Genomic DNA, 23786 nt, shown 5'->3' on the forward strand with positions numbered 1-23786 from the left:
ACATTTACAACGATGATCTCTATCAAAAATGTAATTTTTTTTCTTTCCCGTCGTTAACTTACTATTATAAAGTTTGACAACATTTTAGATCCCAAAAATTAGCTTTATGTAATGGTATTGAAAAAATATCATCGTATAAAGTCTGTCGAAAAAAGCGGTTTTGTATCTGGTTTAATGGTGTTGGTAGATTTGACAATGAATTCGGCATTGATGGATTTGACGTTTGAAGTCGTATGAAATATGTCACTGAAATAGCGATGCACTTGGTTGAAGAATTTGGCTTTAATGGATTTGGCGATGAATTTGGTGTTGGTGGATTTGCCGTTTGAAGTCGTCTGAAGTATGAACAATGAACACTTTCTTTTTCCCAAATGATTATCAGATTTTTTTATTAAATTTCAATTTAAGGTTCTTTGTCGTTACACTTAAATTGATGATTTCTATCAAAAATGCAAATTCTTTTTTAATTTCAATTTTGTTCTGTTTTTTGTTTTTATACGATTAATTCAATAGGGGAATCAAATACACTTGGTTGCAAAACATTTCAAGTTTTCAAAGAACAATCATAGTATTTTTTTGCCCACCAATCATAGTTATATATATATATATCTCAAATTTAGTTGGAACATAAGTAAGTAATAAGTAAGTAGATAAGCAAGTAGATAACTACAAAACCTCAAAAGCGTCTGATCAATGATAATCATTTTGACAATATTTGGTGGAATCAATTAGCACTTCTAAACTTTTGATCCAACTATTTTCGTTAGTTTCATCATCTAGTGATCATACGGAATCCACCACTATAATTTTTTTCTTTCTTATAACTGAAAAATTAATGTGTCAAAACTGTAAAATTAGATACAAAACATGTATCCTGGAACAGTGGTACTATACGAGTCAGTAGATGTGCACCACTTAACTAGTATCATGAATCTAAGATAATATCGGCTGATATCTAAGTGAAAACTTACCCTAAAAAGAGAAACAGTTCACATGAAAAGCATCGAATAACGACAATAAGAAATAGATACTTAACAGAGCTAGAAAACACAATACTTATATATAATTTAAAATAAAAAGAATTATATATACGTAAAAACAGTATAAAGAAAGAAAGACACAAGAAAAGTAGTCTGTTTTGGATCTTTAACCAAACGGAACCTCTGTCTGTGTCCCCGCATTGTCCTTTTGTCGATTATAAAAATCGGTCACGCCTTTTCACTTCCATACTCCTCATTTTCCATCTCTATACTCTACCACTTTTTCTAGATTCTCTTTTTCTTTTCAAAAACAAACAATTTAATTTCCGATAAAATAGTAAAACATATTTTTACTGATCTATATTGTTCAGAATGCATTTTTTGCGATCTATCCGATATATTTAATTTGTAGAAAAAATAATTAGTGAAAACGTCGAATTGGTGAGTAGGAACAAGTGGCTTCTTGACAACTAACTTAGTGGTATCGAGGATTGCGACCAGGAGACAATAAACAGGGGTAAAACAAACTTTGAAAGACGAATAGAGTTTGTGCTCGTTGTATGATTTTAGACAACCGGTTGCATACTATTTTGGTGGCTATGTGATATGACGTTGATAGTCTTATAGGAATCAGACAATTCATGTGACTTTAATTTGCTCTATCTACCGAGAAAGCACGACTAAAATGAAAAAAAAAAAAAATGTAGTATGTTGTAAGATAAAAATATATGTAAATAAGTTGGTTTTTCAACAAAAACGCATACATTAACCAAAAACCATGCATTTGTCTTCTCTTTTATTGCGAGAAAGAAATTGTTAATATATGCTTAGATCTTGTTTGCTATTGCATAAATTGAAACTTAACAACAAGTCAACAACACTGTATCTCTTAAATATTTGCATTTCATCGACGAAAGGAGCAAACCTGTTGAGAGTACGGGTAAGTATGAGAACATCACCATGAAAGTAAATAAGTAATTAAGTAAAGTTGAGAAATTCATACAAACAATGAAGCAACTCAAGCAAGTCAGGTCATACATAAGTTATCAAACTCTTTTAAATTCGTAGAAATTTGTTTTAAGCATTAAAAAAAAAAAGATATTAAAAAATCAAATATCCTATATCTATAGTGTAACAAAAGAAACACTGTATATTAACACAAATTAGATTTAATTGTTTTGCTTGAAGAAGAAAGTGAGGGAAAATGAATAAATAAAAAAGGTTTTAAAAAAAAGAGAAAAGATTCTTCTCCCTGTCCTCGCTTCTTAAATGGCAAGAAAGGAGACTCTGATGGGAAGTTCATAACTGAAAAATAAAAATAAGACAGAAAACAAAGTTAAAAATAAAATAAAAACGGAAGAGAGAAAATAAATAAATAAAATCACTCAAAGGATTTCCACAGTTTTTCTTTCCATGTTGATTTAGCCCATTCGTAGACTTCCTCCGCGCCGCCGTTAGACGCCGCCTCGGAAGTATCAGCAACCGCCGTGGTGTTCGTCGCCTTCAAAGGCTCGTTTCTCTCCTCTCTCTGGTATTTTTTTTTTTATTTCTGGGTTTACTTGTGAAGATTCGGTTATACTTCGGAGATCATTGTTATAATTCACTTGTTCTGATTTAGTCCTACTTGTCAAATTTCTGGATTGTCGAAATTGGCAATTCATTGTCTCAGATCGTATGATTATTGGATCTGATTTTGAATTTTAGAGTTAGAGAGTTCATGTTGGAGTTTTGGGATTAAAATCGTTTCTATATTCTTCTGGATCTAAAGCATTTTTAGATCGTGGAATTGTGAAACAGCTAATAGTTTTTTTTTTTTTTTTTTGCGTTTTGATGATTTTCAATTGCGATTGCATAGGTTTGATCATAAGATCTACACTTGATTCTACTCACTTTATTTGTTGTTTCCTCTAATTTGAAAAATTGAAATCTGCAGAGATCTGAATTTGAGATGTTTAAAAAAATGAGTGCTACTACAAGCAAGACGGATCAGAAAGCGGCATTAGACATTGCATCATGGCTATTCAATGTGGTTACTTCCGTTGGAATCATCCTCGTTAACAAAGCTTTAATGGCTACTTATGGCTTTAGTTTCGGTGAGTTTTTCTTCTTTTATCACAAACTCTTCCCTTGAAATATTAGTCAACGGGGTTGACTTGTTTCAACTCACTACTAAAACTGATTTAAGATCTGTTTCTTAATGTGATACAGCTACTACATTAACCGGTTTGCATTTCGGAACAACGACATTGTTGACAACTTTCTTGACATGGCTTGGTTATATCCAACCTTCTCAGCTTCCTTGGCCTGATCTTTTGAAATTCGTTTTGTTCGCTAACTTCTCTATCGTTGGGATGAACGTCAGTCTCATGTGGAATTCTGTTGGCTTCTACCAGGTCTGTCCTTTTTCATCTCGATGCGGATTTACGTTTTCCTTCGTTTAAAGTTTTTTTTAGTAAGATCTTGAAACGAGTGTGTTGGCATTGCAGATTGCGAAGCTGAGTATGATCCCGGTTTCTTGTCTTCTAGAAGTTATGCTTGACAATGTCAGGTATTCAAGAGATACAAAGCTTAGCATTTTGTTAGTTCTTGCTGGTGTTGCCGTCTGTACTGTAACCGATGTTAGTGTCAATCTCAACGGATTTCTAGCTGCCGCTATTGCTGTCTGGAGCACCGCGCTTCAGCAATACGTAAGTAGTGCCTGAAACGTTAATCTATTGTCAAATTTGGTCAGATCTTGGTCAAATTCATCCTGATATCGTGATCCTGATCCCACACATTCATTGTATATCATCTAACTTTACTTGTAAACCGAAAAGGAAAATCTGTTTTCTAACAATTGTAACTACACCCTGCTGCAGTATGTACATTATCTACAACGGAAATATTCACTCGGTTCTTTCAATTTACTGGCGCATACCGCTCCAGTTCAAGCTGCGTCATTGTTGTTGGTCGGACCATTTCTAGACTACTGGTTGACTAACCAAAGAGTGGATGCATACAACTTTTCATTTGTATCTCTGGTAAAGTTTCTTCTCCGTTTCTTTACAAAGTCTCCTACGATTCAAAACAGAGCAATGAGTATTTGGAACATAGTGTAGTATTAGTAGTCATACCAATTCGCATTTATTCCATCTCAAGAACTGATTGTTATACTCTGTTGGATTTGTCTTTCCTAAGCTCTATCTAACACAATTTTTTGGGCAGTTCTTCTTAATACTCTCGTGCAGTATCGCGGTTGGGACCAATCTCAGCCAATTCATCTGTATTGGAAGATTCACGGCGGTGTCTTTCCAAGTACTTGGTCACATGAAGACAATTCTGGTTTTGGTTTTGGGATTCACTTTCTTCGGTAAGGAAGGATTAAACCTACAAGTAGTGCTTGGAATGCTGATTGCTATACTCGGTATGATCTGGTACGGTAATGCATCTTCTAAACCGGGTGGTAAAGAACGTCGTAGCCTGTCTATTCCCATAACCAAGTCACAGAAACTATCTGAAACAAACGAATCTGATGAAAAGGTGTAGAAGAAAGAAGTGAATCGCATTGACATAGAAACAAAAACAAGATACTCAGATACAAACAGGTAGAGTTATCAAATGGGATATTATTTATAAACCAAAAAAAAGAAAGGGATTTAATTATTTAATTTCAAGAACTATAATTTTCTTTTCTTACAGAGCTTTTTGTTTTTATGAATCTTACATATTGGTAAATCCTTTTTTGGCCTTTTGCATTTTGCATTTTTTTGCCTAATTCTCCCAAAAGAAACATCATCCATACGGAGCGATAAATAAGAAAATCTCAATTTTATTTTATTTTTAACAATTTTTGTCTCTTATGAATTATTACAGTCACCTGCAATATCCACTTTTGTAGGTATTTTCTTTCGTAACGTGAATATTTATTCTTGGGACCATATGAGTTTTATCATACTAAAAGAAATATCTGCATTCAAAATGAACGGAATTATTCAATGGTTCCTTGAATGCAATCTTTAGCATTTATTGTTGGAGATATCATCATGGTCATTTACGTAATCTTAATTTTAAAAATATCATCAACCATATCATTCTATATCAAGCACATGGATTCACCCCCGTTAATCGCCGTGTTATAAGGGTTTTAATTCAAAAAATTCTCTTTTTTTCTCTTTTGACGTCTCTTTTAATTGTCAAGACTTTTAAGTTAAGAGTCTTTAAGACAAAAGAGCGAACGAGAAAATAAACGGGGGCGCGCACACGTGTAAAGCTCTGTTTTAAAGAGGTCGTTGCGTGTGGAGATAACCGAAACGGGAAAGTTCTAACGAAAACAGCTCTGCTTACGTGTGCGTGTAGTGTTAAACGGGATCTCTCCTCACACGTGCGTCTGTTATTTGACGTTTGATTGTTTGAAGGACAGAAATGTGTGATTTTATTTTTTTTCTTTGTGAAAGAAAAAGAAGAAGTTTATACCCGTTATCGGAGGAAGCCCACACGAATTTCCCCGTTTTGTAATCGCTAAATAAACCTGAGTTTGTCTCTACGAATAAAGAGAAAATAAACTACACCAAACTACTTACTAGTTTTGTACTTTAAAAATATATTATATAGTGTATTTGATGTTTTAAACAGAATTATTTGTAGTTGTATCTATTAATACTAAAACCTAATACAAACATAAAACAAAAGTCAAACCTGTATTGAGCTAGCATTACTCGTCATATTTTGCTACTTGAAGTTGATATACATATGAAGACGAAAATAATTTTATTAAGGAGATATGACAGACGAATTATTATTCGATACCCTGACGTACATGTTGATTTTAAATGGGGTTTGGGATGCAAATATAAATTTCATACAAAATTCTAAACTGGCCTAACAATTAGGTGTTAGATAGATGTTTTGGCTGGAAACAGCTCGGGACTTAATTAAAATTTATTTGAAAGGACACATCCATTGTCTTCATTGACCAAAAAACCTTTCAAATTTTCCAAGTAGAGCAAGTATTAACTATTAAGGTCTTTGTATTTTCATATTAGCTTAACATGTCAATGGAAATTTAACGATAAATCCAGCAGACAGAAGAATAAAACGATTAACTTAATATGTTAATTTTCAATCATATATGGGGTTCATCATATATATATATATAGTCTAAATAATTCCTTTATGTTAGACCTAAAACGTGGGTCCTTCGTGGGGTCACTTGCTGGGTCGTTACAATAGTATAAATACAAACTATGAAACAAAGTAGATAGAGCGCGTAACTACGTGATTTTGATTCATACGACCAGCTTAAGAGATAAGGTTTTTGAAGATTACGTGCAAAACATACGTGATTCGCCCTCGTTGATATATCACGTCATGTTCTCTAGACTCCAGAAATGGTTTCAGGTACTTAATCAATTAATCAAAACCCGTCTTTGAACTATAAGGAGTTTCAACCCAAAAAAAAATATATATATAAGACATGTTATATTTAATTTATTATAAGACATGTTACATACGGCTTTTAATTTGGCAAAAATATGCAATTGAATGTGTTTTGCTTATAACAATTAACAAAAATGCTAATTTAGACAGCTATTTAGGTTAAGATTGGCGGTCAAAGGTTGTGATGTAATTTAATTCTAAATCATATCATGAAAAGTTGAAAACAGTTAAGATATTCGAAATTTGTGTTTGTACGGCGATTTTCAATACAATAATTAATCAATAGTTTTATAATCTGGTCCAAATACAACTGCATACGATGTATTGAGATTATTGCACTTTAGGAAAACAAACTATTATTGTTTACCATCATTACATCATCAAAATTGATATATTATGTAATGAATTTGGTGGTCTTATTACATATAGTTTACCAGTATACAGACACACATTTTTCGTGGATAATTTGATTTCTCAAACTTTCACTTTAAAATATCCATAATTTAATATATTTAGATCAATACAATTGTTCTGATTTTGGATTATTGATTTATAAAAATAAAAATATGTGCGGAAGATCTTGTAGGCTTGTAGAAAATTTTCAGATAATGGCGATACGGTGAACTCTTACCACATTTTGAGTTATCTAACTTGAGCGTTAAAATGATTTTAATATCATATCGGTGTTTTAGATAGTAACTTTTAAGTGTTTGACAAGAAAAAAAGATAATAACTTTTAACTATTTGTCTATTTGCCATTTTGTGATAAATGATATATTTTTTTAATCTCCTAAAGATTATCCCAAGCTAAAACACCAAAAACAATCCTAAATCTACACAAACAATAATTAAAATTTGTTGCATAAGCTAAAAAGTTAGGGAAAAAGAAGAAAAGGAAAGGTAGTGAGGAGTAGAGAGATGGCCGCAAAAAGCCACCCGCTTATCTCCCACTTCCATTGAATTGTCTCGTAACTTTGCATTCTTTCTTATTATTGTTGTTATCTAATCAACCACCACTCATTAGCTCACCCACACAACTATCTGGATTTAGCTTTTTAGTTCATTTTATTGTAATTATTTTTTCGAAAAGATATTTTGTAATTGAACGGGAAAGGAAAGACGTAAAGATATTGTAATTTAAAATTTTTATGTATATAATTTTAAAACTATAATACTGGAGATTTCAATACAAAATAAGATACATAAAAATGTCTCACTTTTCAACTAAAAAGGTATTATTTTGGTAGGAGCATTTCGTATAAGTTCATGTAAAAATCCAACCTTAAATTCGTACAAAAATATACACTGGGGTTTTAAACTAAAAACCAGATAGTTCTTACAAAACATATAAATAAACCTATTGAAAGAAACGAAGACGAAAATCCAAAAATAAAAGATATTTAAAACTGAAAATGTTCAATAATTCGGAACAAACAAATATGCGATGTTTCGTGTTGTCACGCGTTTCAGGAGGATCTGGAAACCATTGAAAGTACTCAACAAAGCTGGCTTCTCAAATTATAAGACAAAACATTATACTTTAAATTATTATTGCATCTATGCATCAGAAGAAAGAAGAAGAACCAATCCAGCTTTAAAACATTATCGATTGCTGTTTTCACTTGTCAGTACATATTATATTCAAATTTCTTACATGATTTTTTTCAGTTTTATGGAGCAAAAGTTAGGTAACATTTACCGCCACAAAAAAAAAAAAGTTAATGAGAATCTGTATCATAATGAAGAAAATATAATAAAACCAGAAATTGGGAGAGACTGATGGTCAAAAGACGACATATCAACGTGCGAAATTTTGCCACGTCATCAACCTGGACATGAGCACGTGTAGTTTCTTAGCTTTGGTGGGTCCCAGAAAACTGATCATCTATTCACGATAATGATAATTGTTCTCATTTTTTTTCTTTGTTACGATAATGATAATTTCCAGTTTATTCTTTTAACCCTTTCTGTGAGGATTTTTTTAAATTTAAATTAAGTTCTACCCTTTTTAAAAAACAAATACTGTATTAAAGAAAGAGATGAGGCCCATCAAGAGTAGGGCCTGTTAAGGAAAATTATCGTCCAATGGGTCCCATATACTTCTGTATAAATAGATGTAATTGGCTTGACTGTCGAGTCAGCATTTCCCTTTTTTTTGTGGTTCGGCAAAATTCATTATTGCATTTTTTATTTCGGTCGCCATAATAAAACTTGCATTAGCAGAAATTTTGTATACTGAGTCCACATTATTAATTGTTTATAGAAACGTTTTTACTTGTTTTGGTACAGAACGGATTCAAATCTAACAAGAAAGAGATCAAACGCTACTTTTAAGATACCAATTAAATTTATTATATTTTCGGGCTTATTTTTACATGCTAAAACTTAGTTAGAAATTGACTGTTGTATTTAAATTTTGTAATAGTAAATTCCAAATTCCAGTCGATATTATCATTACTTACTATTAAGACACTTGGAAAGTGGTAACTAGTGATAAATAGTTAAATTTTACCAATTTACAAAAAAAATGAAAAGAATGAGATGCATTTGTCAGTTAAAAAAAAAAGTAAAAGGAAAAGAAGAAAAGAGAATTTTGTTGTATGGTAGTAATAACTCTGCTGAAGAGCAAAAAGAAATGACTTATATGCCCTCTATTAGGTCCCACCAACCAAAATCCAAGGGCCTTTTCGTATTTACATGGAGAGGAAGTGCAACTTTCGTCACTAGATTTACTGTTAGATTACAGATACGGTAGTGCTACATTAGATTTACCGACGATGACGAGAATATAGCTAAAATTCAGTATATATTTACCAGGTTAAATCCTGACCGTTGAGATAACATCAATGGCTAAGATTTGTTTCAGACCGTTGTGGGGTCCATCTCGTACAGTGTACTACACTGCTAACATTTACGAACGTCTGTGTTAGTCACACTTTAGATAGATAGACACACTCTCTCTCTCCACCAATCGCACTCACCTCCATGAGCGCGTGTAGACCACGTCGCAATGGTGGCTCGATGTAGAAACAACGCCGTTTTGTGTTCACGTATGTCTGACGCGCGAGCAGAGAGCGTGGGTGATTTGTCACACGAGCGCTTATAAATGAGAGTGTGGGGAGGACAGTTTCGTCCCTTTTTTGGAAGTTAGAATCATTACACTATTTTGGCGTTTTGCTTGATTATGATGACATTATAGAATAAAATGTTCTATTATACGAAATTAATACATCACTAAACATACTTTTCATTCAGTTTGTATTTAAAAAGTTACTTGTACCAATATAGTATTCTATCAGGTTGTTTGTTTTTCTGTTCAATTGTACTTATACAAACCTTCCAAAAAAAGTGTTACACTTGCGATAGATAGTTACACAAATGTCATTCTCTATGATCTTCCTTCTTTATTTGAAAATGGTATCGCAGTATTATTCGCTGAAAGTTGAACCTTCAAACCAGTTACCATTGCAGACGACATTTTCTCTACAAAAGTTAAAGTGATAGTAACATATCTCGAATTTAATTGAAAAGTTTACTACTCAAGTAGTCAAGTTCCTGTTACCCAAAACTATGTGTATAAAGTGAATTTTTTGTTAATTATGTAACTATGTATACACCGGGTACAGCTGCACGTAGGGTTTGTACATAATTACGAAATATCTCTATAAAACTGCGACAGAAGGAAAAAATAATAGAATAAGGCTTTAAGAGAAGTTTGGTCTATCCGTCTATGTAAGTGCCAGAGAAAAAGAAAGCAGTTTAAAAGTGAAAGGAGGGATTAATTAGTGGGAAAAGGTTTATCGAAAACTAATAATAATACTTCTCTGATTATTAAAAAGAGATGGAATCTGCCATTAATTGACACTCATGTCCCAATCGTCTCTCACACGTACGTTCGTTTTTTTTTTTGTTTCTCTTTTGCAAAAAGCTATAGAGACAATCTCTCCTCCACTTTATTTTTAGTTTTTCTTTCAGATACAAGTGAGAGTGAACAAGAGAAGAGTGTTAATGTGAAATGTTTGTGGTTGGTGTGAAATTCATGTAAAAATATGTATGTATTACCTTAACATTAAAGTAAATTTGAACTCTTTCAAACTATCACATTGAATGCTCCAAATCTTGTTGTATATGAGTATCAATATAAAAGAAATTTAGATGCTTATACTATGTTCCATTTTTACTGAACACTACTTAACCATTAGTCCATAAATGTGGAATTAGTTAGTTGCTGGCATCTTTATATCAGAATCAAAAGTTTTGCATATTGGGTGACAGTGAGTGCATACACCAATAATTCACCGATCAAGATCCAACCAAGTAAGAAGAAAAATATAACATGAATTATCTTGATTTTTTTTTTAATAAAAATAAAAATCAATGAATATATATGCTTATTATAAAAAAAAACCCAGCACTAAACAGAAGATCAGATTAGACTTGTGTTTTAAAAATATTGAGAAGAGAATCAAGAGATAGGTGGTTGGGGGTAAAATGTATACAAATGTTACAATAAAGTCTTAAGAAGAGTTTAAAAAGGGTAAGTAGGATATGTAGCTTGCAGAAGACTTGATCCCATCCCCTAATCTCACGTTAATTAAACACCTCTCTCATGTACAGACAAAATACCTCATTTCTTTAACTTAAACTTAACAAAAGCTACTATGAGATTAAGGATTTTGTGATGCCATTATTTTATTTATTTTTAGTATCCTCTTGCATTAATTAACTTTTTTTTTATAACCACATACAATAATTAAAAGTAGTATTATTTGTTTGTATCTGTTATCGAAATTGAAATTAATATATATAATTTTTATAATAATCAGAAGAAGAGGTAACATGGCATGTGAGTGCACAGCTGTGACCACTCTTCCCTTCACCATTTGATAAATACCTTCTTCCATCTTCCTTCTTCTGTCTTTTGACTCTCTTCTCTCTCTCCTCTCTTTCTGCTTTCCTCAATCTCTCTCTTTCTATCTCTAGAGCTTCCACTTCCTCTCTAATGGTGGAACCAAAACCCTAGATTCCCCCTTTCATCTTCTCTACTTCCCACACTTTTCTCTCTCACAAACTCTTGAGAAATGAAGACTTTTTCAAGCTTCTTTCTCTCTGTAACAACTCTCTTCTTCTTCTCCTTCTTTTCTCTTTCATTTCAAGCTTCACCATCTCAGTCTTTATACAGAGAAATCCATCAGCTTATAAGCTTCAAAGACGTTCTTCCTGACAAGAATCTTCTCCCAGACTGGTCTTCCAACAAAAACCCGTGTACTTTCGATGGCGTTACTTGCAGAGACGACAAAGTTACTTCGATTGATCTCAGCTCCAAGCCTCTCAACGTCGGATTCAGTGCCGTGTCCTCGTCTCTCCTGTCTCTCACCGGATTAGAGTCTCTGTTTCTCTCAAACTCACACATCAATGGCTCCGTTTCTGGCTTCAAGTGCTCTGCTTCTTTAACCAGCTTGGATCTATCTAGAAACTCTCTTTCGGGTCCTGTAACGACTCTAACAAGCCTTGGTTCTTGCTCCGGTCTGAAGTTTCTTAACGTCTCTTCCAATACACTTGATTTTCCCGGGAAAGTTTCAGGTGGGTTGAAGCTAAACAGCTTGGAAGTTCTGGATCTTTCTGCGAATTCAATCTCCGGTGCTAACGTCGTTGGTTGGGTTCTCTCCGATGGGTGTGGAGAGTTGAAACATTTAGCGATTAGCGGAAACAAAATCAGTGGAGACGTCGATGTTTCTCGCTGCGTGAATCTCGAGTTTCTCGATGTTTCCTCCAACAATTTCTCCACTGGGATTCCTTTCCTCGGAGATTGCTCTGCTCTGCAACATCTTGACATCTCCGGGAACAAATTATCCGGCGATTTCTCCCGTGCTATCTCTACTTGCACAGAGCTCAAGTTGTTGAACATCTCTAGTAACCAATTCGTCGGACCAATCCCTCCGCTACCGCTTAAAAGTCTCCAATACCTCTCTCTGGCCGAGAACAAATTCACCGGCGAGATCCCTGACTTTCTCTCCGGCGCGTGTGATACACTCACTGGTCTCGATCTCTCTGGAAATCATTTCTACGGTGCGGTTCCTCCATTCTTCGGTTCATGTTCTCTTCTCGAATCACTCGCGTTGTCGAGTAACAACTTCTCTGGCGAGTTACCGATGGATACGTTGTTGAAGATGAGAGGACTCAAAGTACTTGATCTGTCTTTCAACGAGTTTTCCGGCGAATTACCGGAATCTCTGACGAATCTATCCGCTTCGTTGCTAACGTTAGATCTCAGCTCCAACAATTTCTCCGGTCCGATTCTCCCAAATCTCTGCCAGAACCCTAAAAACACTCTGCAGGAGCTTTACCTTCAGAACAATGGCTTCACCGGGAAGATTCCACCGACTTTAAGCAACTGTTCTGAGCTGGTTTCGCTTCACTTGAGCTTCAATTACCTCTCCGGGACAATCCCTTCGAGCTTAGGCTCTCTATCGAAGCTTCGAGATCTGAAACTATGGCTGAATATGTTAGAAGGAGAGATCCCTCAGGAGCTCATGTATGTCAAGACCTTAGAGACTCTGATCCTCGACTTCAACGATTTAACCGGTGAAATCCCTTCCGGTTTAAGTAACTGTACCAATCTTAACTGGATTTCTCTGTCGAATAACCGGTTAACCGGTGAGATTCCGAAATGGATTGGCCGGTTAGAGAATCTCGCTATCCTCAAGCTAAGCAACAATTCATTCTCCGGGAACATTCCGGCTGAGCTCGGCGACTGCAGAAGCTTAATCTGGCTTGATCTCAACACCAATCTCTTCAATGGAACGATTCCGGCGGCGATGTTTAAACAATCCGGGAAAATCGCTGCCAATTTCATCGCCGGTAAGAGGTACGTTTATATCAAAAACGATGGGATGAAGAAAGAGTGTCATGGAGCTGGTAATTTACTTGAGTTTCAAGGAATCAGATCCGAACAATTAAACCGGCTTTCAACGAGGAACCCTTGTAATATCACTAGCAGAGTCTATGGAGGTCACACTTCGCCGACGTTTGATAACAATGGTTCGATGATGTTTCTGGACATGTCTTACAACATGTTGTCTGGATACATACCGAAGGAGATTGGTTCGATGCCTTATCTGTTTATTCTCAATTTGGGTCATAACGATATCTCTGGTTCGATTCCTGATGAGGTAGGTGATCTAAGAGGTTTAAACATTCTTGATCTTTCAAGCAATAAGCTCGATGGGAGGATTCCTCAGGCTATGTCAGCTCTTACTATGCTTACGGAAATCGATTTGTCGAATAATAATTTGTCTGGTCCGATTCCTGAGATGGGTCAGTTTGAGACTTTTCCACCGGCTAAGTTCTTGAACAATCCTGGTCTCTGTGGTTATCCTCTTCCGCGGTGTGATCCTTCAAATGCAGACGGTTATGCTCATCATCAGAGATCTCATGGAAGGAGACCAGCGTCCCTTGCTGGTAGTGTGGCGATGGGATTGTTGTTCTCTTTTGTGTGTATATTTGGGCTGATCCTTGTTGGTAGAGAGATGAGGAAGAGACGGAGAAAGAAAGAGGCGGAGTTGGAGATGTATGCGGAAGGACATGGAAACTCTGGCGATAGAACTGCTAACAACACCAATTGGAAGCTGACTGGTGTGAAAGAAGCCTTGAGTATCAATCTTGCTGCTTTCGAGAAGCCATTGCGGAAGCTCACGTTTGCGGATCTTCTTCAGGCTACCAATGGTTTCCATAATGATAGTCTGATTGGTTCTGGTGGGTTTGGAGATGTTTACAAAGCGATTTTGAAAGATGGAAGCGCGGTGGCTATCAAGAAACTGATTCATGTTAGCGGTCAAGGTGATAGAGAGTTCATGGCGGAGATGGAAACCATTGGGAAGATCAAACATCGAAATCTTGTGCCTCTTCTTGGTTATTGCAAAGTTGGAGACGAGCGGCTTCTTGTGTATGAGTTTATGAAGTATGGAAGTTTAGAAGATGTTTTGCACGACCCCAAGAAAGCTGGGGTGAAACTAAACTGGTCCACACGGCGGAAGATTGCGATAGGATCAGCTAGAGGGCTTGCTTTCCTTCACCACAACTGCAGTCCGCATATCATCCACAGAGACATGAAATCCAGTAATGTGTTGCTTGATGAGAATTTGGAAGCTCGGGTTTCAGATTTTGGCATGGCGAGGCTGATGAGTGCGATGGATACGCATTTAAGCGTCAGTACATTAGCTGGTACACCGGGTTACGTTCCTCCAGAGTATTACCAAAGTTTCAGGTGTTCAACAAAAGGAGACGTTTATAGTTACGGTGTGGTCTTACTCGAGCTACTCACGGGTAAACGGCCAACGGATTCACCGGATTTTGGAGATAACAACCTTGTTGGATGGGTGAAACAGCACGCAAAACTGCGGATTAGCGATGTGTTTGACCCCGAGCTTATGAAGGAAGATCCAGCATTAGAGATCGAACTTTTACAACATTTAAAAGTTGCGGTTGCGTGTTTGGATGATCGGGCTTGGAGACGACCGACAATGGTACAAGTCATGGCCATGTTTAAGGAGATACAAGCCGGGTCAGGGATAGATTCACAGTCAACGATCAGATCAATAGAGGATGGAGGGTTCAGTACAATAGAGATGGTTGATATGAGTATAAAAGAAGTTCCTGAAGGAAAATTATGAGAGTTAGAAACAGAGCCAAAGCAGATTCTTTGAACATCAAAATCATCTAAGGGTCAGTCCGATTTTCCTTGGGTCTATTTTTTTTGTATTTTCTACTATATGCTAAGTGTATGTATCTATGTTATTTATACATAAGACGGATGTTTTTTTTTTCGGGCTCGGTCGAATTGGGGGTGGTGGAGAATAGAACTAAGTAATAACTTTGTTAAGAATATGTAAATATACAGTTTTTTGGGGAGGGATTTGTAATGTTTTCGTTTTTAGTTCTATGGAAATTTCTACGTTGCTAACAAATTAAATTTATAATGAATCATGAAGAAACAAAGAGCCAATGTGTATTAAATTTCGACTGATCATGTTCATGTAAATGCACGTGACCTATTAATTCATTATTGTCGGAATTAATTTGGGGAATTCACACTGCACGGGAATGGGAAAGTGAGAATAGATGAGACTTAAATTTGTTTTTATGGATGTTATATTTACATGACCAATGTGGTCCCTTTTGAACTATGCTGAGTTAAACGTTTTTTTTTTTGCTATATACTTATTACTGATGAAATTGAACCGTTGGACTATATTTATATCCATCTACGTTATTTTTTCCATTACTATTGATTTTGTTATTGGCCCAAGTAGAATCAAAAGAATGGTTTTTTGATGTCATAATTTGCAATATAGAAATGGGAGGGATATGTATTGCATAATAAGATAAAGATAAACCTTTATCGAGACATAAGATTGTATGTAGATATTGAAAATGATAGGGTGATCAATGGATTTTAAAAAGTTTAAACAATTTTGCTACTAATAAATAAGAGATTGATATATAACATGGAGAAATGGACCTTCGCCTGAAATTAAAACAAAGTCTGGGTTTCATTCATGTTTCAGTGAGACACTGCGCCAACATCACCACAACAAGTCTTACACAAGGAACGTGTGCCTCACGTGCTCTTCTCTTTCTCTCTGCAGCTACGTGGACTGTCTTCGCTCCCCTCGCTCTTCGGATTTCGTGTTCCTTGCTTTCAAATTCTTTCTTCTTTAATCTTTTTGATTATTTATTTTTCTTTTCTCACTACTACCCAAACTAAAACACAAATCAAGTGTTTAGACTTTTAATAAAACTTAAAGAAAGGTTTATTTGGGTTTTATATGTTCGCTTTAGTCTCCAATACTAATATATTAAGTGGAACATTATAAATACATGCTTCTTATATACTATATGATCATGGATTTCGAAGAAACATTATAGAAAAAAAAACTTGAAACAAATGCGATACGGATACGTGCACATACATACCAATACACTATTATTCATCCTAGACAAGACACTGACATAGGCGCGTATAAACAAACGCGCTGAAACTGTGGAAGAAGGAAAAGAAGAGATGAGTAGCTATCAAGCGGAACACGCGCGACGGTGGTGGGTACGGAGCACGTGGGCCACCGTGCATGCAAGCTGTTCTTGTCGGAAACTTCCCCTAACAACGTCTCCTTCCGCCGTGGGCCGCCGTCCCTTTCCTGTCTCCGCCGAATTGACCTCTTCCTCTCTTTCCCTCTCTCATCTCTCTCCCACGTGTGTTTCCTTCTCATCCATACACTTCTCTTAATTAATTTATTATCTTCCTAATAAATATTCTTAATACATTTTGTTTTTTTCATATGCCTTAAGAAATTTTATATATTATTTTGACAACTTGTCAATAATACTATTCGTTACGCGGAATTATTGGGTACGTACGTGGGTTTCATTGCTCTTTGTCTGATATCAAGAAATCAAGTCACATAAAATTAAATACAGGAATACGCACAATGCAAAAAAAGCCACTATCCATAAAAATTATACTTATACTATAATACAAAAATTCTGAGTTGCAAATGACAAAATTAATAGGAACTACAAAAAAAAATTAGTAAAAACATAACACGGTGGTAGAATTTTGTTTCCTATCATAAATTTTGATAAAATTAGGGCGTACTTGAACACATAAAGGGTTACGATTCAAAGGAATTAAGCAATTTGTACTAAAAATACATAATTACAAAACCATTCTATCATTTTAGGATCTTTTTCTTTCAATCAAACCAATAATTCACGTTTAAACGTCGTCATGTATCTGATTATGTACATATAAAATTGCTCTAAATATGTAAATATGGGTCAAGTGCAAGACGGTCCATGCATTTAGATATTTTTCTGTAAGGCATATAAGTGGAGGATTGCGATGTGTACGTAAATACATAATCATTAATCAATTTATATATGTATATATACCTAGTTATGGGGTTGGAAATCTGAAGTTGAATCAATCTTATCGTAGTTTTATTCATTCTCGAGGCTTCTTTCTCACGTACAAAACTTCCCGCACGGGCTAAAGCTTGTTTGTCAAATAAATTGTTTAGAAACTGAGGTTTCGACGATGTACGAACTACACAAAGCTACAAACAAAGAAAATAATTAAGAATTTGTTTTGTACGTAAACATGTAGACAAACCCATTTCCACGCGTGTGAGCTCTCTGCCATTCATATACAGCTAAGACTTCTGAAAACGACGTTGATTAGTTAAATGTGTCGTCGTGGAAAAAACTATGTAAATACGTTCTCTATTGACTCAAAGGATAACAATATTTCTGCATATTTTTTGTTTACCTGTGATTTATAATGTTTTGTAAAAATGTACGTAACGACTATCAACAAGATATTATTATTTCACATGATAACAAGCGGTCAAAGTTGTTCTTACCGAGTTACTGTCAAATTGCATGCTAGAGCTTATTCTAATATGTATTGTATATATATTATCATAGTCTTAAATCGAATTATGTCTATGAATAATACTTTCTCTGCATATATATTTTTTTTTGTCAATATATGTTATTTAGTCTCCATATGTTTGGCTCTCTTTACAACTTACAAAAAAATACCTTAACTAAAATAAAGATATAGTGTTAAACTAATTTAATCAAAGAAATTGTTGGATTCATCTCACCTAGGAATCTTCCTTCTTTTCACGACGAAGAGACAAAGAAACAAAAAGCGACGGCTCAGATTTTGGTAATGTATAATGAAGTTTCAAATATTATATTCATCTCCTCGCAGCTTCTCCCAGCTTTCTCGTTTTTAATTCCCAGTCTCCTTTCAACAAGTTTTTTTTTCTTTAAAGCCATAATTAATGTTTGGGCGTCAGGATTACGTTATCTTAACTTTTTCCAATGGTTTGAACTGCTTTAACAGAGCCTTGTAAAATAATTGGAAAATTTGCTTTTGATAATAGCTAATTAGCAAATGGAATCAGTTTGTCCATAAATATATATGTAATGTCGTAAATCAGTATATAATAGAAGAAAAAAAATAAGAAATTTGATGATGGCAAATACTTTGAGTAACAACACAATTGGCTATCGTGTCAATTTTTGAGATAAATTAACTAAATTACATTGATACATAGTATACAGTATTATGAAAATGATTATTTAAGACCTTGGATTAAGGTAGCGAACGTGCGGTCCACGAGGGAATCACGTGGGAGTCTCCCTCGGACTCGGCGGAGCAAGCGGGTCACAACTTTTCATGTCCTCGTAACTTATGATTTCTATTTCTTTAATAGTTTTGTTTTCTTTTCGTAATAAGGTTTCGTAATCTAAGTTGATCAACGTATTACACTATTTAAGGTTTTACATTACACTTTTGGGAATCGAGAGAGTCGAGACGCTCACGTGCTTAAACGCGCTTATCCATTTGTCGAATTTCTTGGTTTGTCACGTGATCGCTATATTCGTGGACTTGGGTCTATCATTAAACCCAATAGAATTTTCCTCGTCTATAGGCTCATTATGGTAATCTGTCTTTATTGAACAAGTGTAAAATTTAAAGAAGCCCATTATAAGGCCCATCAATTTGAAACATAGACTCAATAAGCTGTTTTTTGGAACTCATTACAATATAATTTTCTGTTGACTCCGTTTAAAATAAGATACATTTAAAAGCCCACCAATTACAAACTAAGGCCCAATGAAATATATTTCCTTTAGCTGTTGAAGGTATCGTTGAGCGAAATTTTGTATTTGTCTTTGCTGCGTTTTTTTGGAGAGTTTAAATTTCCTTTTGTCAAAAATAGAAAGCATTTTCGGCCAAATTTTTGTTAGTACAATTTTAATGATAAAAACTTTAAATTTTTCGAATGTGGACTACATTTATATACCAAATAATGTCACACAAACCAACCAACAGAGTAACTATAAAATCAATTCAACTATATATTATATAGTCCTCAATTTGGAAATGGTACATTAATCATCTTACAAACACAAACAAACCACGGTGACATCGTCCACATTACAAATATAAAAACATCGATCATACCTGTTTCCTAACGAGAACATGTTATATATGTGTAACTTTTTTTTTATCGAGCTAGGTGTTGATGATTAATATATAATACGATAATTAGTTTGAGGCAAGGCAAGGTTGATTGATTTTTGATATTGGTTGATTCAATGGAAATACAAATTGAAATCACCAGAAGAAGTTGGAGAGAGGAGGGTGCAGGTGAGAGGTGGAGAGAGAGTCGTCGTCGAGATGATTAGAAGGAGAGTGAAGGTGTCTTCCTTCGTAAGTAGTGATTACCATTCTTGGGTCATCTGCTAATCTCTCCACTCTCTTCTTCACTCTACACTTGTCTTGTGTGCATCTGTAATAGCTCCTGCCATTCACATATTATATATATTAGTTAATCTTATATCAAATTTTATGGGAAACAAGTCTTATTTTTGGTTAGACTAGTTATAGTTGAATATAGAGTGATATAATATCAAACAGATATTAAGGCAACTAATGGAACTTTATCACAAAGCTCATGATAAAACTTTACAAAATGAGTATACAAGTTACCTAAACAAATCATTATTATTTGTAAATGTCAAATGTCAACATGTGAGAAAGAATCTTACAGAAACCCAACCCCATTATGTCTCACATTCTCACATAACACTCAAATATTTCTACATGAAATTACTTTTTTCCTTTCTTAACGGTTATATTCTTTTCCTATTTTTCTATAGCTACTAATCCCCAGAGGGACAAAAGTTTTTGTTATAACAGAACTGATACTTAATTACATATATACAGAGAAACGTACCAGAAAGATTCTACTAATAATTTTCATTGCCCTTAGAAAAATCGTAAATGAATGATTAATCATTACATGGCTCATAATTCACTACAAATTTTCATCATATTAGTTTACGTTAAAAACTTGGAAAAAAAAAAACTGATGATTGATCAAGACCGTAAAATTCTTATGAGAAGTCATCATTAACCTTCAAGGAATCATGAGAGGCAAAAAAGTGGAAGAACTGATATGTAGTCATCTTAATTAAAGAACGGCTGAGAATTGAAAGACTCGGAACCAATTTCAAATCATAAAATTAAATTAAATTACCTGGGATGTTGGGTGTTTTTGACAACTTTCTGGCCATACTTTCTCCATCTATATCCATCATCTAAGACATCAACCTCGCTAAGTGTCTTAAAGCAAAACCGAGGTTCCCTCACTTTTCTTCTTGTCTTAAGCTTCTTCATCTTCAGAGAAGAAACTACGCCTAATGACGCTGTGTTATGTTTATCATGACGACTGGGAGTATCATGATGATGATGACGACCATTATCATCATCATTAATGCCACCACCATCGCCAACCTCATCATCATTATCATCAACATCAATCTCGCTTCCATGGTTGTTTTTCTGGCTGCTTCCGTATCCCGCTTGACAACTCCATGCCCTAAACCACATTAACATATAAACATTAGTTACTTATATATAAGTAGCCGAGTCATGTGTGCATCCTCAAACTAATTGAAAATTCTGTACAATAAAGCAAAAGTAACTAGTAGGGAAATATACGAGCTTTTGGTTTATATATTTAAATACTTATTTTGAAAATAATGATTAATTTTAGTATTTTCGTAAGTAACTACTTACCATGGATTTGACAGGGGTCTTTGGGATGAAATACTACCGGTAAGACGATGATGATCGAGATTAAGAAAACCATCATGATCGTCCCTTTGCTTTGATGAGGACAAAGACGAGATTAGGGTTTCGGGGAGATTGGTCATGAGATTGATGGAATCTTGAGGATGACTTATGAATGAAGACGGGTTATTATGAAGGAAGGAGTTTAGGGAGTTATGACCAAGAAATGGAGACACAAGAGAAGAAGGAGAAGACGAAGACGACGAAGATGATGAAGATAAGGTGCTGTGACTAGGGAAAGAGAAGAAGAAACCTAGATGGTTGGTATTAATAGGGTTTATGACGGTTTGTGATTCATCAAACAAGCTTATTCCTTGGTTTATCGCACCCATCTCGCAAAAGCTTGACGAAGGTGAGATTGTGTGTGTGAGACAGTGAGAGAGAAAGTTTTTGTTTTGCTGGATATTTTGTTTGATTTTGGGTTGAGAGTTGAGACAATCCAATCCATCCATGTGAGTGTTTCGATTAATATATAAATGTTGGATAATGAAAAGGTGCAGGTGGGTCCAATTGGATTGGTTTTGTTCGAAGATTTACATGTGATTAAAATGCTCATATTTGTTTTGTACTCGCCTGATTTTGAAATATAATAGTGATGAGGGGTCTTTTTAAAAATGTTTGTTGATATTAATAAAGTCTGTATTTTGGTTAAAATAACTATGAGGTTTTAGATTTTTTTTTTTTTTTTTTTTTCTTTTTTTTTTGGAAATTTAGAACGATTATAGGATCAAGCGAAAAGACTTACAGTTTTGTGTTTTGGTAGCAGTATACAACAATACGTAAAATTTTTAGGTAGTTGAAATGTTATAACAATGACTAATTTGATCTATGCATGAAAATTATTCATTAACTCAAATATTTTTCATTATTATATGTCCTATGCAGCCTTGCAACTTTCACAATATTTGAACCTTAATTTGGTCTTTATCAAAAAAAAAAAAACTAAGTTGGTGGGAAAACTACAGACTTATAAACATTTTTCCACTTATGCTTTTCCAAACTAAGATTATTGGTTCGAATTTGATGTCTAAAAGAAAGAATAACCACATTTGAAATTAAAAACAGTTTTTTTTTTTGCTACTCCATATATGATTAAAAGTGAATGTGTATCTGTTCGTCGAATTACATGTGTTTTCTCAACATTACTATTAACTAAAATCGTGTAGACAAATTTGTTTTCTTTGTTGATTTAATAAGAAAAAGGAAAAACGAAGAAAGATAGAACAAAAAGCAGAAAACGCGTCAGGGCACTCGAGAGAAAGATGAAGAGGTAGTGGGAGTTAACGTCGTGTCGCTTAAACGGCAGCCAGCTTTTGTCACGGCGTCCCGTTACGTCCCTCAAACGGCGTTCATGTGTTCTATACACCTATTTTTATGTATTTATTCAATAAAATAAATTAATAATTTAGTTTCTTCTTGTATTGTATTTTATTTCTACAAAACACTATAATTCTTTTTTGGGAAAAATACAATACTTCTATTTCTAGCGAATTTCGTGTTTTGAACATAAAATCCATATATTTAGGCAGGAGGATCATATTTGAATCGTTCAAACGAATAGAGAAGGATAGTTGCACCATTTTGTAATCATTATTTCTCCAAAATAAATCCAAATCCTCTAGAAGTTAAATTCTGAAATCATTTTCCATGGAAAAAAATGGCTGGAGATGTGATGGGAATATACACACATCTATCACTTTCTTGTAGCTAGGATTTCATATTTGATGTAGTACTCAAATAATTTATACGATTGCTATTATTTTGGGAATCCAAAAAGGAATATATAGATTAGGAGGAGCAATGATGAAAAATCTTAGGTGCAAATCTATTACTCTGTACCTGTATGAGGATATCATGATCTTTGACAAAAAAAATAAAAATGAGGATATCATGATTATGATTTGATGAATTAGCCTCCTATTTGACATTTTTCGTTAAAAAACTGTACCTAAGAAAAGATAAATAAATTCGTAAAATATACACTAGTATTAATCATACAAGAGAGAAAAGTCTGTTACCTTTTGCAAGATCGCATTTTGTAATCGTTTCATCAAGTTCCGAAACCCCACCGTTTCTCAAATTCCAAGCCCACTTATTATTTACTTTATGTATATATATATATATATATATATATATATATATCTGTGTACATACATATAAATACACGCATGATAACCTCCTATCAGTATTTTTATGATATCAAGTTAGTTATTATATATACTATATTACACTTATATATATAAGGTTAATCACACGTTTCTAATTACAACAACGCACATATTAATTAATTCCTCCCTCTAATGCATTAGTACTTTCATTATCCATTTAGAAGACTTTTTTTGTTTCTGTTTCAAAAAACCAGTTAACTAAAATTTAATTTATATGCATGGTTAAACGGTCAACAAAATTATTTTACATTCACTCGTGTTGATTTTCTAGTCGGTAAAAACTAAAAAGGAACCTCGTCAATAATAGTAACATCAGTTAGTCGTTACATCATGAGTAAGTATCGTAATTGGCGCCGTACGTTTGTTGATTAACCATACAAAAAAAAAGAATGATAATTATGTGATTTCTTATACACTAACTAACATTCAGTAATTAAATCTTTGTTTATACCACAGCGATATAAATTATGTGAATGATAATTATGTGATTTCTTATGTTTTGAATCCGTA

The 23786-nt window shown here is 34.3% G+C and overlaps 4 protein-coding genes, 2 long non-coding RNA genes and 1 other non-coding gene across 9 annotated transcripts; 2 read left to right on the forward strand and 5 right to left on the reverse strand.

The window, feature by feature from the left end:
• Positions 1–2195: 2195 nt before the first annotated feature.
• On the forward strand, positions 2196–4877 carry NST-K1 (nucleotide sugar transporter-KT 1). Of its 3 annotated transcripts, NM_001204038.1 has the most exons (7): positions 2256–2533; positions 2785–2835; positions 2914–3073; positions 3189–3373; positions 3467–3667; positions 3839–4000; positions 4185–4793. In NM_001204038.1, the coding sequence occupies exons 3-7, from the start codon at positions 2941–2943 to the stop codon at positions 4503–4505; spliced, it is 1002 nt and encodes a 333-aa protein (NP_001190967.1). In that variant the 5' UTR covers positions 2256–2533; positions 2785–2835; positions 2914–2940; the 3' UTR covers positions 4506–4793. The 3 variants fall into 3 exon arrangements, with proteins under 3 accessions (NP_568059.1, NP_849527.1, NP_001190967.1); NM_120099.4 differs by lacking the exon at positions 2785–2835 and having other exon boundaries at positions 2196–2511; positions 4185–4877; NM_179196.2 differs by lacking the exon at positions 2785–2835 and having other exon boundaries at positions 2196–2489; positions 4185–4877.
• A 107-nt stretch (positions 4878–4984) lies between these two features.
• On the reverse strand, positions 4985–5452 carry AT4G09855. Its single transcript, NR_142309.1, has one exon. It is a non-coding gene; the product is annotated as an other RNA (long non-coding RNA).
• Positions 5453–11107: 5655 nt separating this feature from the next.
• BRI1 (Leucine-rich receptor-like protein kinase family protein) lies at positions 11108–15482 on the forward strand. The gene has a single exon (NM_120100.3). It carries the CDS (start codon positions 11477–11479, stop codon positions 15065–15067), a length of 3591 nt encoding a protein of 1196 aa, NP_195650.1. The 5' UTR covers positions 11108–11476; the 3' UTR covers positions 15068–15482.
• Positions 15483–15744: 262 nt separating this feature from the next.
• Positions 15745–16350, reverse strand: PLS (polari). Its single transcript, NM_001036736.1, has one exon. It carries the CDS (start codon positions 15948–15950, stop codon positions 15840–15842), a length of 111 nt encoding a protein of 36 aa, NP_001031813.1. The 5' UTR covers positions 15951–16350; the 3' UTR covers positions 15745–15839.
• A 34-nt stretch (positions 16351–16384) lies between these two features.
• On the reverse strand, positions 16385–16663 carry AT4G39404. Its single transcript, NR_144118.1, has one exon. It is a non-coding gene; the product is annotated as an other RNA (non-coding RNA).
• A 1762-nt stretch (positions 16664–18425) lies between these two features.
• AT4G09865 lies at positions 18426–18770 on the reverse strand. The gene has a single exon (NR_142310.1). It is a non-coding gene; the product is annotated as an other RNA (long non-coding RNA).
• A 486-nt stretch (positions 18771–19256) lies between these two features.
• Positions 19257–21544, reverse strand: WRKY13 (WRKY DNA-binding protein 13). The gene is made up of 3 exons (NM_120101.3): positions 21055–21544; positions 20513–20854; positions 19257–19774 (listed from the first exon to the last, which is right to left on the reverse strand). The coding sequence occupies exons 1-3, from the start codon at positions 21438–21440 to the stop codon at positions 19588–19590; spliced, it is 915 nt and encodes a 304-aa protein (NP_195651.1). The 5' UTR covers positions 21441–21544; the 3' UTR covers positions 19257–19587.
• Positions 21545–23786: the final 2242 nt, after the last annotated feature.

Source organism: Arabidopsis thaliana, chromosome 4, assembly GCF_000001735.4.
Source record: "Arabidopsis thaliana chromosome 4, partial sequence".
Lineage (NCBI taxonomy): Eukaryota > Viridiplantae > Streptophyta > Magnoliopsida > Brassicales > Brassicaceae > Arabidopsis > Arabidopsis thaliana.

Coding starts and splice junctions, on each gene's coding strand:
- PLS (NM_001036736.1), bottom strand. CDS start 15,950: ATGAAACCCAGACTTTGTTTTAATTTCAGGCGAAGGTCCATTTCTCCA.
- WRKY13 (NM_120101.3), bottom strand. CDS start 21,440: ATGGGTGCGATAAACCAAGGAATAAGCTTGTTTGATGAATCACAAACC. Junction 20,855..21,054: donor AGACCCCTGTCAAATCCATG/GTAAGTAGTTAC, acceptor AATGTGGTTTAG/GGCATGGAGTTGTCAAGCGG. Junction 19,775..20,512: donor AAAAACACCCAACATCCCAG/GTAATTTAATTT, acceptor TGTGAATGGCAG/GAGCTATTACAGATGCACAC.
- BRI1 (NM_120100.3), top strand. CDS start 11,477: ATGAAGACTTTTTCAAGCTTCTTTCTCTCTGTAACAACTCTCTTCTTC.
- NST-K1 (NM_120099.4), top strand. CDS start 2,929: ATGTTTAAAAAAATGAGTGCTACTACAAGCAAGACGGATCAGAAAGCG. Junction 3,074..3,188: donor TACTTATGGCTTTAGTTTCG/GTGAGTTTTTCT, acceptor AATGTGATACAG/CTACTACATTAACCGGTTTG. Junction 4,001..4,184: donor ACTTTTCATTTGTATCTCTG/GTAAAGTTTCTT, acceptor TTTTTTGGGCAG/TTCTTCTTAATACTCTCGTG.